Source organism: Aethalodelphis obliquidens, unplaced genomic scaffold (genome assembly GCF_003676395.1).
Source record: "Aethalodelphis obliquidens isolate GAN/ISIS:26980383/991018 unplaced genomic scaffold, ASM367639v1 scaffold14, whole genome shotgun sequence".
In the NCBI taxonomy this organism is placed as follows: domain Eukaryota; kingdom Metazoa; phylum Chordata; class Mammalia; order Artiodactyla; family Delphinidae; genus Aethalodelphis; species Aethalodelphis obliquidens.
This window is the reverse complement of record NW_020837958.1, coordinates 28,732,657-28,747,399: the sequence shown is the minus strand read 5'-3', so window position 1 is coordinate 28,747,399 and position 14,743 is coordinate 28,732,657. Positions and strand designations below refer to the sequence as shown.

The 14,743-nt window shown below is 36.6% G+C and overlaps 1 protein-coding gene across 1 annotated transcript in view; it reads left to right on the top strand.

Moving 5' to 3' along the window:
• The window catches only part of CUNH11orf58 (chromosome unknown C11orf58 homolog), a 28,935-nt gene that overhangs the window by 1,409 nt on the left and 12,783 nt on the right, over window positions 1–14,743 (top strand). The window contains exon 2 of the mRNA XM_027115293.1: window positions 3,685–3,768. Coding sequence (XP_026971094.1) covers window positions 3,685–3,768 — 84 coding nt within the window. The remainder of the gene's footprint in view (window positions 1–3,684; window positions 3,769–14,743) is intronic.

Sequence of the window (14,743 nt, the reverse complement as noted above, 5' to 3'; positions counted from 1 at the left end):
GGGGACAAATAGTTATATAGTGAGATTTATTCATTCCTGCTGTTCCTCCCTACAACTGGTTTTGAGATCTTTTCTTGTTAATGTGGTAGGCCAGTACCTACCAGGAATGTATCTAGGCTTTTGAGTAACTTGGGTGCCCTTTTAAAAACTATTACATTGTTTTCCTCCTGGTATTTAACTGTGACTTGATTGCTAGAATGTCAAGCACCTGTTTTGCTAGAATCAAAGAAATAATCTTTTTGACACAAAACTCTAGGTGATATTAGGTAATTTAACAAAGTTAAAGGGATTAAGTAATTAAATCTCTACAGCTTTTGATGGGATCAGTTTAAACTAGATGACCTTTAAGACCTTTTCCAATCCTATAAGCATTTTCTTTAAAAGAGGTGGTTACAGTTGCAATTCAAGATTAGGTCCTAGGACCTTCACACGTTATCTGAAAAGGATTATGTTGCTAATTCTATATTTTAGTGCAATACAGCAGTAACTTGTCCCTTGACGGTGATTTTTTTTTTTTAGTCAGTTTCTTTAATATTAATTTTATTTTTGTTGGTAATTGGGAGTTATCTTTAAGTGCTTGTGTTTTTAATCTTTTAAGCATAATATATATTTTTAATAGATTTATTCTATTTATTGGCTACGTTGGGTCTTTGTTGCTGTGCACGGGCTTTCTCTAGTTGTGGAGAGCGGGGTCTACTCTTCATTGCGGTGCAAGGGCTTCTCATTGCAGTGGCTTCTCTTGTTGCAGAGCACAGGCTCTAGGGGCACAGGCTTCAGTAGTTGTGGCTCACGAGCTCTAGAGCGCAGACTCAGTAGTTGTGGCGCACGGGCTTAGTTGCCCTACGGCATGTGGGATCTTCCCAGACCAGGGGTCGAACCTGTGTCCCCTGCATTGGCAGGCGGATTCTTAACCACTGCGCCACCAGGGAAGCCCCAGAATATAATATATTTGTTTTTTAAATATATGTCTACGTTTAGAAAATAACCCAATTATAGTGTGTAGTTGGTCAGCAATTTCTAATAAACCTCTGCATGTAAAAGATAATCAAAGTTTTCTTTGCCCACTGACCTCACACATTTAATGGGGGTAACAAATCATTGAATCCAGTTGTAGGAAAACGCTGACAATGGTAGAAATAAATTCTAAGAGTTACTACAGGGTGTACTGAGGAGGAGGTAAATTGACTGCTGTTCTATAATAAGGGTATTAAGGATGAAGCCAACTTAAAAATGGTTTCATTGGTTTGATTAGAGGGGAGAATTGAAAGCTATCTTTCAGGAAGTAAGAGGAATGGGGAGGTTAATTTTAGTAACTGGTGGAGAATCTCTGAGAATGTATCAGGCACCCATGTGATTTTTAGAATGCAGCACTTGAGCAAGGTACTTGCTACTCTATGCCAGGTTCAGGGAACAGTGATTTAGTGAGAATCAGAACTTAAGCCTCACTGGTACTTTGTTTTTTGGTTTTTTGTTTTGTTTTAACTATATTGAGCCAGAAACAGTTAAGAACTAACTAGTCTATGAAAAAATATGAACTGTCAGATGGAAAGAAGTAGAGATTTGGAACTTAGGTAGCCAAAAGGAATAGCCATAAGTGGGTGTCCAGTATGGTACAAATACTTCAACTCTCATATGCCCAGGTGGGATGGTCATCATTGTTTGATATATGTATTATTCTATTAGTCTTTTATGAATAATATTCAGAAGAATAAAAGGATAGTAAAAACAACTTTATTAGAAATTTTGATATGAACTGAACCATAGCAAACCTAGTTTTCTTGATTTTTCACTATATATATACCCAAAATGTTTAGCATTTTCTGAATATAGCTAACAGCTTATCAGTTGTCATGTGTGAAACTGAAACATATAATTTCAGATTTCAAATATGTTTCTAATAGATTTTAGCTTTATTTTAGTTCTTGGATTTGCATCATCAAAATATGATACTTGAAGAATTTTTTTGAAGTGTTTTCATTGCTCATAGTTTTGTGTCAAACGGGGTTTGTCTTCTTTGCTCTATAATTGCAAAACATTTTCATTTTTAGATTATAAACTCAATAAGAATGATCAATCCAATGAATGTTTTTCATTTCTATATTCCTTCTAGTCACCTGCCCTCGGTACTTGTCCACTTACAAACCATATCAAGTAAATTGTGGTGTACAAATATCATAAAAGATGATATTAAATAGTCACATACCTCTTTAGAAAAACGGGATGGTCCAGGCTGTTGTAGCAATATTGCAAAATATTGCAAGATGAAGTTCTTCCTATTGAATGGCTTTCTAGATGAAAGTACCATATATTTTTGTTATTTTGTCTCTCATTGACTCCCGGTTGGAGAAAAGTTATCTAGTATTTCATCATCCAAAAACTCGTTTAATTGCAGTTAAGTTTGCCATTATCATTAGTTTAGACACTACCTGTCATTTTGCATTCACCTTGTTATTCGTCTAATAATTGTGAAATGCCTTCTGTCAGTTTTCAGTTTTTTACTCGGTTGTCATGAGTAGAAATTAAAATTTTCAGCTGGGTCCAAAGAGAGCTAGAAGCATACAACAGAGGGGTGATGTCTTCTTGAAAGATGATGCAGCACTTTGGACAACACGATGAGAAAACTTTTCTACCATTTTTCTATCTTATTATTTTAGTCATTTTTAGCATATTTGGGAATGATTAATGAATTATAATGAAATAATTCTTAAATTTGTTTCAATATGTAGGGAAAAATATCACTAGGATTCCATAATATATATTAGATTTATAAAAGGGTTCAATAGACCCATTTGATAATTACAAGATAGAATGAGTTCTATTCTTTTTTAAAAAAAAATTAGTAAATTTTCTCTTTGTTCTTTGGAAGACCTTTAAGTAAGAATAAAAGTCCTAACAGGTACTTCCCTGGTGGCACAGTGGTTAAGACTTTGCACTCCCAATGCCCGGGGCCTGGGTTTAATCCCTGGTCAGGGAACTAGATCCCACATGCATGCCACAACTAAGAGTTCGCATGCAGTAGCTAAGGAGGCAGCCTGCCACAACTAAGACTGGGCCCAACCAAATAAATATTAAAAAAAAAAGTCCTCACACATCAGTCCTTACAAATAAGGAAAGTGTTCAAAAAAGAAACTAAAATTGGGTCCAGTTGACTCTGATATTGTACTGTTCTTTAGAATATCAATATAGCCAGGGTTTTAAGTTCAGTTAACAGCTGTAGCAGCCTCCTGGGTTCAAAGTATTAGGTACCCTAGGGCCCTGCAAGGCTCTAAGGCTGTAGGTCTCAAAGTGTGGTACCCTACATCAGCAGCATCAGCATCTCTTAGGAATTTGTTAGAAGTGAAATAAATCTTCAAGCCCCACCCCAGATCTGCTAAGTTTGAAACTCTTGAGGTGTAGCCCAGCAGTTTGTGTTTTAACCAGCCCTCCAGGTAATTCTTATAGTATAAACTTTTGAAAACCAGATCTCTGGCTGCAAAAGAACTAAAGGACTTTCCCTTAAGGTAACAGAAAAGGAGTATATTCTAATTCGAATATTATGCATATGCTTAACTTCCTAAGCAAGAGTGAGTCCAGTTTATAGTGAAAACTGACAGGGGGAAAAAGCTTGGGATTTACTGGTAGACTCTAAATTTTTAAATATTTATTACTATGCAAAAAAGATTAATTGGCTAATTTCTTTTCCAGCTTGGATCTAGCAATTGGGAGGCAGCAGACTTAGGTAATGAAGAAAGAAAACAAAAGTTCTTGAGACTTATGGGTGCAGGAAAGGTAAGCATCAGACAGAATACATTTTTACCTTTTCTGTGAAAATAATGCCCTTTTTTATGTATGTTAAGTGAGAAGGAATGAATACTTGGATCCCATTTTACTGTTCTGCATGACTACTTTAGGCTTTCGGAAATATAGCTGACCTCACTGAGCTGCTTCTAGGATTCTCAGTGCCACTGGGTGGTAATGTTTAGAGACTGCATAGAGAAAAAATTTGGTTTGAGGAGACTCTCGTGGAAGAAAGAAAACGTGAAAGTTCATGATTTGCCATCTGTTAGCCTGATAATTTGATACAAGGTACTTCTGGTCAGACCATTTGGTAGGTCTTTCATATTTTATAGTTCCTTCCAGCCCTTGAAGTAGTAGCCAAGGGAATAGCCTTTGTCAAAAACTTAATTTTAAAAATGTTCAGTATATTTTGAAATCTTTTTCAGTTCGATTAACGTAATAGAAGATATAAAATATAGGTGCCAGGAAACATCACGTGTTGGAAAAAACTCTTGTTCCTAGCAATTAATTTTTACATGCAAATACAGTGATCTCTAAATACTGATTTTTTTTTGTAAGCAAGTACATTTATTTTCCTAACACTGTCCCAGTAATCTTTCTGCAAACCTGATGTGGAAGAAAAAGGAAAACTTTTTTCTCTTTTAAGCTCTTTAGAAATAAGTTCTGCCCTTTGTTTTTTATTTGTATGGGAATGCATTTTACCAACAGCTGTTGACTACTACATGCCAGGCACTGTACTAGGTCCTGGGTGAGGGGGTCACGTAGATCAGTAACATAAGTTTGGAGCTATCATGTGCTGGAGGAAACCAGATAATGACAATATAGAATTATAATTGCTATGGAAGAGCTATGCACATAATGCTGTGGAATCAACAGGCAAGGGAAGCTCACTCTGGCTTAGCAGCACAAGAAAGCTTCCCAGAAATAGAATTGATCTGAATCTGAGGGGATTAAGAGTTAGCCAGACTAGAACAGTGGATTTGGGCATAGGGAGAGATCATGTAAGATGTTAAGCCCTATACAAAGGAAGCATTTGTATAATATCACATGAATCCAGATTTCCCAATAATTTGTGATTTGTCATAGAAAGTAGTCTGAAGTTTCTCTTGGTTCATGCAAATAAAAGATTTTGCTAAGGATATATAAAGTAATAGTTTAAGGGTATGCTCAACCTAGTAGGATCACATTTCTTTAAGTACCTAGGAAGAAACACCCTAACATAAAATGTATGAAATTTAGCTACCAATAGTCAATTGTATCTCAATAAAACAGGGCGGGGGTGGGTGGAGAACAAATTGAACAATTAAAAAAAAAATTTGGCTGCCGATCAATGGGCATAGCATACGTTAAATTCTTTGCTAACAAGTGCAAAGATCATAGCTTTGATCTTTTACGTAGGCTGTTTAGATTTATACTATTTTGTGGCCCCAAAGTACATTCCTAATCCTAGCCACTGAGTATTTTATTGGTCACAGGGAGAACCAGCTGAGAAAGTATGATAGACCAGTATAATACTATCATCTTAGAATAACTTGATGCCATTATGTATATTCAAATCTTGTTATGAGGTGTCTTCTGCAATAAAGGAACAAACTACTGAATTATTGATTTGCTTTTGTGCTAATAACATGTAAGGCAATAAGCATTAATGCTTGAACCTTTTCAGGAGTATCATCTTTGGGTATGGAGAATGTGTCATGATTTCACAATAGGGTGATTTGTTATTTACTATATACACAGATAATTGGTTAAGATTGCTTTGCAAAGTCAAATTTAATCTCACTTTCACTCAGTTTTAGTGAACAATTTCCCTTTTTTTTTCAGTTGGTTTTTTTTTTCTTAATTGAGGTATAACTGATTTACAATGTTGTATTAGTGTCAGGTATACAGTGAAGTGATTCAGTTATGCATATATATAGATAGATTGATATTCTTTTTCAGATTCTTTTCCATTATAGTTTATTATAAGATCTTGAATATAGTTCCCTGTGCTATATAGTAGGACCTTGTTGTTTATCTATTATATATATATAGTAGTTTGTTAACCCAAAATTCCAAATTTATCCCTCCCACCTCCTTTCCCCTTTGGTAACCATAAGTTTGTTTTCTATGTAAGTCTGTTTCTGTTTTGTAAATAAGTTCATTTGTATCATAATTTTTAGATTTCACATGTAAGTGATATCATAATATTTGTGTCTCTCTGTCTGACTTCACTTAGTATGATACTCTCTGGGTCCATCCATGTTGCTGCAAATGGCATTATTTCATTCCTTTTTATGGCTAAGTAGTATTTCATTGTGTGTGTGTGTGTGTGTACCACTTCTTCTTTATCCATTCACCTGTTGATGGACATTTAGGTTGCTTCCATGTCTTGGCTGTTGTAAATGCTGCTGCTATGAACATTGGGATGCATATATCTTTTTGAGTTAGTTTTCTCTAGATATATGACCAGAAGTGGGATTGCTGGATCATGTGGTAACACTTAGTCTTTTAAGGAACATCCATACTGTTTTCCATAGTGGCTGCACCAATTTACATTCACACCAACAGCATCGGAAGGATCCTTTTTCTCCACACCCCCCTCCATTATTTATTATTTGTAGACTTTTTGATGATGACCATTCTGATCAGTGTGAGGTGATACCTCCTTGTAGTTTTGATTTGCATTTCTCTAGTAATTCGTGATATTGAGCATTGTTTCATGTGCCTGTTGGCCATCTGTTTGTCTTCTTTGGAGAAATGTCTATTTAGGTCTTCTACTCGTATGTTGATTGGGTTGGGTTGTTTTTGTTTGTTTTGTTTTGGGTATTGAGCTATATGAACTATTTGTATATTTTGGAAATTAATGCCTTGTTGGTTGCATCATTTGCAAATATTTTCTCTTATTCCATAGGTTGTCTTTTCATTTTGCTTATGGTTTCGTTTGCTCTGCAAAAGCTTTTAAGTTCAATTAGGTTCCATTTGTTTATTTTTGTTTTATTTCCATTACTCTAGGAGACGAATCCAAAAAAATAATGCTGCGATTTGTGTCAAAGAGTGTTTGGCCTGTGTTTTCCTCTAGGAGTTTTGTAGTATATGGTCTTACATTTATGTCTTTAATGCATTTTGAGTTTATATTTGTATATGCTGTTAGAGAATGTTCTAATTTCATTCTTATGCATGTAGTTGTCCAGTTTTCCAAGCACCACTTCTTGAAATTAGTGGTCTTTTCTCCATTGTATATTCTTGCCTCTTTCATCATAGATTAATTGACCATAAGTGCATGGGATTATTTCTGGGCTTTCTATCCCGTTCCATTGATTTCTGTCTGTTTTTGTGCCAGTACCATACAGTTTTGATTACTGTAGCTTTGTAGTATAGTCTGAAGTCAGGGAGTGTGATTCCTCCAGCTCTGTTCTTAAAATTGTTTTGGCTATTTGGGGCCATACAAATTTTAAAATTATTTGTTCTAGTTCTGTGAAAAATGACATTGGTGATTTGATAGGGATTGCATTGAATCTGTAGATGGCCTTGGGAAGTATAGTCACTTTAACAATACGGAGTCTTCCACTTCAAGAACATGGTATATCTTTCCATCTGTTTGTGTCATCTTCAGTTTCTTCTATTAGCATCTTATAGTTTTCACAGTACAGTTCTTTTGCCACCTTAAGTAGGTTTATTCCTAGGTATTTTATTCTTTCTGATGTGATGGTAAATGGGGTTGTTTCTTTAATTTCTCTTTCTCATATTTCATTGTTACTGTATAGAAATACAACCAATTTCTGTATATTAATTTTTTATCCTGCAACTTTACCGAATTCATTGATGAGCTCTGGTAGTTTTCTGGTGGCATCTTTAGGATTTTCTATGTATAGTGTTATGTCATCTGCAAACAGTGACAGTTTTACTTCTTCCTTTCCAATTTGGATTTCTTTTATTTCTTTTTCTTGTCTGATTGCTGTGCCTAGGATTTCCAGTACTATGCTGAATAAAAGTGGCAAGAGTGGGCAGCCTTGTCTTGTTCCTGATCTTAGAGGGAATGGTTTCAGCTTTTCACCATTAAGTATGATGTTAGCTGTGGGTTTGTCATATATGGCCTTTATTATGTTGAGGTAGGTTCCCTCTATGCCCACTTTCTGGAGAGTTTTTATCAAAAATGGATGTTGAATTTCATCAAAAGTTTTTTCTGCATTTATTGAGATTGTCAACTGAAAAAGTGCACAACCTAGAAGTTGAGAATTATGTTTTATTTGGCGGATTTTCTGAGAACTTAAGCCTAGAAGATAGCCTCTCAGATTGCTCTGAGGGACTGCTCCGAAGAGGTAAGGGAGGAACCAGGATGTATAGGAGTTTTGCAATAAAAACTGGATAGTTGGAACATCAAAAGATAACTGTTAATTAAAGAAACTGTTAAGGGAAACCAGACATGTCAAGTTAATGAATTTAACACTTTTCTACATCTAGGAAGATGCAAGACTGGACTCATTGAAATCATTCATTTGATTTGCACCTTAACTATCTAGGGCCAGTATCCTTCTTTTCTCCATTCTGAATCCCCACAGGGTGCACGGTTGGGAGTAGCTGCAATGGCTGCTGGTTTGATGGCTGCAACATCCTTTGTTTACTGATAGGGCAGCATTTTTCATTCACAGTGCTTCCCCTTGATCATAAATTCAACCGACATTTGGGAAGCATTTCATGACCAATTTTGTCCCACAGTGCTAGGAAGGCTCATTCCTAGATCAGGCAAAGATTCTGTTGATAGGCCACTCAAATTTTTGGATTAGGACCTGTTAATAATCTAAAATTCTCTGGATCACCTATCTTGCTAGTCTGCTATGACCTAGAAAATGTTTTCTCTTGTTGCTTCTTTTCATACGAGAGTTGCACTGTTACAGTTATCCTGTGTAGAGTTTTTTATATACATATATATATATATATATATTTGTGTGTGTGTGTGTGTGTGTATGATCAACTGTTTCAAGACCTTTAGCCATCATTAATTTTTTTGGAGATCTGGTTACACATTGGGTAAGAGACAATCTTATAAACTAGACAGGATAATTAATATAGTCAGTAACATTAATAAGGTCATAGTACGGCAGAGAGAGACACAGAGCATAAACAATTCAGGAACAAAGAGAACAAATTAAAACAATGATTAATAGATAACTAATAAGAACCTGCTGTATAAAAAAATAAATTCAAAGAGAAAACAGTGATTAGTATAACTAGTTGTAATCTGGTCACAGTAAACCATCAAGTCCATAGGAGAGCCAGGTGGAGAAGCCAAATATGGAAGGATTAGGTAGAGAGGAAAAAATATGTTTTATTTTTGTTTATAAAAGAATACTTGATCAACTTGTAGGTCATAGCATAACAGAGGAAAAGTTTTTCTGGAAAACAAAGAGGAAAAGCCAATATATTTCCCCAAAAAAGTCATAAAGTTATAAATCATATTTATAAATTCATTCAGTCCCATGTAATTCCTGTTGATTTGGATGAAGTAGTCAGGTTTTACATTAGAGTTTTGTCATTTCTTACCCAGTTCAGTGGTATGATCTAAAAGTTATCAGAAACTTATACTTGTTAAAAAGTCCTTTTTATGAATCATCTTGAAGATCTTCCTTTTATAAAAGCATCAGACTAAAACAATGACTATTTATAAATGACAGGACTTAAAATGCCATGGTTAAAGATCTGATTACAATGCAGTTGACAAGGAACTTGGATATTTTGATAATAACTAGAATTATGATTGATAACATTATACCAGGATATCTCAGATTTTAGTAATTTCATATAAATTTTGGAATATCTGTATTAATGACATTTATACATACAATATAACATAAGGTTCATCACTAGTTACTTGGCAGTGCTTTGCAAGTATTGGTTGGCCAAAAAGTTCGTTTGGTTTTTCCATAGGTTGTCTCTAGTAGCACTTAGTTGTCTTTAACTTCATTCGAAACAATTTTGTTAGATTGTATTGTGACAGTTGTCATATCAGTGTGCATTTTAAAAAAACTTTATCAAAACTGGTGAATTTTTGTGTAGCCATTTTAATATTGAAGAGAAAAAAAAAGCAACAGTTTCGGCATATTATGCTTTATTATTTCAAGAAAGGTAGAAACACAACTAAAACGCAAAAAAAGATTTGTGCAGTGTATGGAGAAGGTACTGTGATAAAGTACCTTTGACTGATTGAATGTGTCAAAAGTGGTTTGCAAAGTTTTGTGCTGGAGATTTCTCGCCGTACGATGCTCCGTGGTCAGGTAGACCATTTGAAGTTGACAGCAATCAAATCAAGACGTTAATTGAGAACAGTCAATGTTACACCACATGGAAGATAGCCTACATAGTCAGAATATCCAAATCAAGCACTGAAAATCATTTCCACCAATTTGGTTATGTTCATCGCTTTGATGTTTGGGTTCCTCATAAGTGAAAAAACCTTCTTGACCGTATTTCCACATGCGATTCTCTACTAAAACCTAACAAAAATGTTCCGTTTTTAAAACAAATTGTGATGGGTAATGAAAAGTGTATACTGTAGAATAATGTGAAATGGAAGAGATCATGGGGCAAGCGAAATGAACCACCATCAATCACACCAAAGGCCGGGCTTCATCCAAAGAAGGTGATGTTGTATATATGGTGAGATTGGAAGGGAGTCCTCTATTATGAGCTCCTTCCAGAAAACCAAATGATTAATTCCAAAAAGTACTTCTCCCAGTTAGACCAGCTGAAAGCAGCACTCGACGAAAAGCATCTGGAATTAGTCAACAGAAAATGCATAATCTTCCATCAGGATAACACAAGCCTGCGTGTTTCTTTGATGACCAGGCAAAAACTGTTACAGCTTGGCTGGGACATTCTGATTCATCTGCCATATTCACCAGACATGGCACCTTTGGATTTCCATTTATTTCGGTCTTTACAAAATTCTCTTAATGGAAAGAATTTCAATTCCCTGGAATACTGTAAAAGGCAGCTGGAACAGTTCTTTGCTCAAAAAGATAAAATTTCTAGGAAGATGGAATTATGAAGTTGCCTGAAAAATGGCAGAAGATAGTGGAACAAAACAGTGAATACGTTCAGTAAAGTTCTTGGTGGGACTTCCCTGGTGGTCCAGTGGCTAAGACTCCACACTCCCAATTCAGGGGACCCAGGTTCGATCCCTGGTCAGGGAACTAGATCCCACATGCCCCAACTAAGAGTTCACATGTTGCAACTAAAGATCCCATATGCCACAACTAAAAATCCTGTGTGCCACAACTAAGACCCAACACGGCCAAATAAATATTTGTTTGTTTATTTTTGGCTGCATTGGATCTTCGTTGCTGCATGCAGGCTTTCTCTAGTTGCGGTGAGGGGGGCCACTCTTTGTTGCAGTGCACAGGCTTCTCATTGTGGTGGCTTCTCTTTTTGTGGAGCACAGGCTCTAGGTGCACAGGCTTCAGTAGTTGTTGCTCGTGGGCTCTAGAGTGCAGGCTCAGTAGTTGTGGTGCACAGGCTTAGTTGCTCTGCGGCATGTGGGATCTTCCCGGACCAGGGCTCGAACCCATGTCCCCTGCATTGGCAGGTGGACTCTTAACCACTGTGCCACCAGGGAAGTCCCTAAATATTTTTTTAAAAATAAATAAAGTTCTTGGTGAAAATGAAAAATGTGGTGTCTTTTGTTTTTACTTTAAAACCAAATGAACTTTTTGGCCAACTGATTAATTTATCATACCACATAAGCTAATTAGTTTGACATTGCTCTCTGAGGTGTCTTGGTTCCTTTGAAGCATCCCAGAGTTAGCTGGAGGTCAAAAGAACTTTAGAATTTGATATTTGGGAAGTTTGTCAAAAATATCAACACTTGGTCAAATAGGATCATATGTCACTGAAATAATACTTAACCACAGTGACAAAAGATTTCAAAAGCAAATATAGATCACTTAAAGACAGAGAAACTCACACAATCCATTGTCAGAAGCAGTGTTCTAAGAAACCTTTGTTCTTCAAACAGAGGAACCAAATCCAATCGTGTACCAGTCTACTTTTAATAACAAAATCCATTTACATAATTAAATTCATTCTGAGTTTAGTCAATCCTGACAGTGTACAAAATTCTTTTCTCAGGGTTCCTTTTCCACAATCCTTCCATCACTTTCTATATCCGTATTATTTTGTCTCTTACTTTTCTCATCTAGAAACAACTAGCTCTAGGACAAAATTATTTTCTTTTCCCTTAACAAAATGCAAATCCATTCCTCATACCTTCTTTGTTCACAACACACTTATTTTTCTAGCATACTGAACTGTTTTTCTGTATTATTTCTAGTAGCTTTAATTTCATATTTAAATTAGAATTCTCAACCCTTAAAAACTTTGATTTCTAGTGAATACTAAGAAGTAAGCAATTATGAACTGTCTTTTACATTAGCGTTCTGTAGATTGGTGAACATAAATACCAATTTTTATAAAGTTTCATCTCAATTCTGCCAACTTTTACACCTTTGACATTAGTTTCTCTTAGGACCCAATCAACAAGTCTTGGTATTACAAGGAGTCCTAGAAGCTTTCCTTGCTTTTATTCTCTGACCATTTTATCTATTTTGTATAAAAGGCTCTGGGGTCCCCAGTGAGGGGTTGAGCCAACTGACTCAGGCCCTTTTGTCAACTTGATTAATTGGCCTAATTGTTGCCCCAAGTAATTGTTGGTCAGGTACCTCAGTGTAATTTTCTTCCACCATTTAAATATATATATTTTAAACAGGGGTAAATAGAGCAGACTTTCTTGGGGTCCTTTAATGTTGGGTACCAATACAGTGGAGGGGGGGTTCCATTTGGCCCATTGAACCTTAGGAATGTTGTATCAAGATGTTTTGTTTTAATCCCATTAACATTCATTTTATTTATCCCATTTTAAAGTAATCATCTTAAGATTTCTTTATCCATTTGGGATAAGCTCCATTAAAAAGTTTACCTTGTGGGGAAAGAGTCTCTAGACTTTCCCTTTAGTTTTTTCTCTTATTTTTCTGTTAATCAACCTAATTAATTATTCTAATGTTTTTATTAGCATCTGTAAGATCCATTGAGGGAAAGCAGAAACCACAATAAGGTCTCCCAAACCAGTTTTTTTGGTTTGTTTTAAACTAAGCGAGTTCTTAGGTAAACCATTATATATTTTTTTCCCACCTTTAATTTTTTTTTCCCATAGATATCAATAAAACACCTGTTTATAATGAGAGTTCTCTAAAAATTTACCAATTTAGAAGTTTCTCCAATTTAAAGGATCTGTCGTCTGGCCATTAATGAGATATATGTTAATAGTGACTTAAACCAATAGGGTGCAAGAGGCTTCCCCACAGGAGAGTGTGAAGGATGCGACCTAAACAGATCCAGAAAGTTTACTCCCAAAAATAGTCTAAGAAAGTAAAGGCCCTCACTAAACAGGCTGACGCAGTGAAGGTTAAGATGGCAAAAATTCAGACAAAAGCCTGCTCAGGGGGCTTCCCTGGTGGCGCAGTGGTTGAGAGTCCGCCTGCCGATGCAGGGGACACGGGTTCATGCCCCGGTCTGGGAAGATCCCACATGCCGCGGGGCCTGCGCGTCTGGAGCCTGTGCTCTGCGGTGGGAGAGGCCGCAGCGGTGAGGGGCCCGCGTACCACAAAAAAAAAAAAAAAGCCTGCTCAGAATCTCAGTCTATTCGATTGGCTGCTAAATGTACACCATATGTGTACCTTTTGGATGACAGAGATCAAGTACTCAAAACACACACACATGCACGTGCCTGAAGATCAGATAAAACATTTACATCTCAAAGACACAGGAGGAGGAATGCAACTTCCCCCTAGAAGGGCTTTTGTTTTTTTAACATCAGAATTCTGAAAATATGTTTTTATCAAGCCAACTTTTCCTAACATAGCTGCGTATACAATAAAAGAGCTCCATTTAGTCATTTTCAGAGCAAGATTTCCTTTATTTACTTGCAGGTATGAGCTCTGTACATACACGAATCTGGCTAGACTGCTAGTTGGAGGTTGGCTTTCTGACGCCCCTCATTTCTCTGAGAGAATCTGTTTCCCATTTGAACTTGAATTTCTCAGGCATAAAATTTTATTAGTGCACTTTTATCCTGACACATTCTTGTCAAGATAGCCAATTTGAGGAAAATGTCAGGTAAACCTCTTACCTAACCAACCGTTCAGCTGAGACTGCTCAGTATCTTTCAAACTGAGGAAATCCTGGTGTCTTTCAATTGAGTTACCCTAGTATCTTTCAGGTAGGGGGCACTTTCTCCCAATGTCTTTCAGCTGGGCTCCCCTCGTATTTTTCAACTAGCAGGGGCCACTCCCCAATATCTTTTAACTGGGGAGCCAGTACCTGTTAGACACCGCCAAATAAAACTCAGGATCATCAGCCAGTAATTGGGAGATACAGGAACCAGGAGGGACTCACCCAAATTCATCTGGACTCTGCAGAGCCGGATGGGCATAACAGGCCTCTGCTGGTACCAAGGCCCCAGTTCCTTGTAGAGTTCAGGCAAAGCAGAGACGTCTGCTCTGAGTCCCTTCCTGGTCACCAAAACTGTCAACTGAAAAAAATACACAGCCTAAAAGTGGAGAATTATGTTTTATTTGGCGGATTTCCTGAGGACTTAAGTCAGCCTCTCATATTGCTCTGAGGGACTGCTCCAAAGAGGTAAGGGAGGAGCCAGGATATACGCATTTTGCATCAAAAACTATGTAGTCGAAACATCAAAGGATTACTGTTAATTAAAGAAACTGTTAATTATGGAAAACCAAACATGTCAAGTTAATGAATTTAACACTTTTCCACGTGTGGGAAGTTTCAAGAGTCTGGACTCATTGAAATCATTCCTTTGATATACACCTTAACTATCTAGGGCCAGTTTCATGCTTTTCACCATCCTGAATCCCCTCAGGGTGCACAGTTGAGGGTGGCTGCTGGTTTGATGGCCACAATATCCTTCATT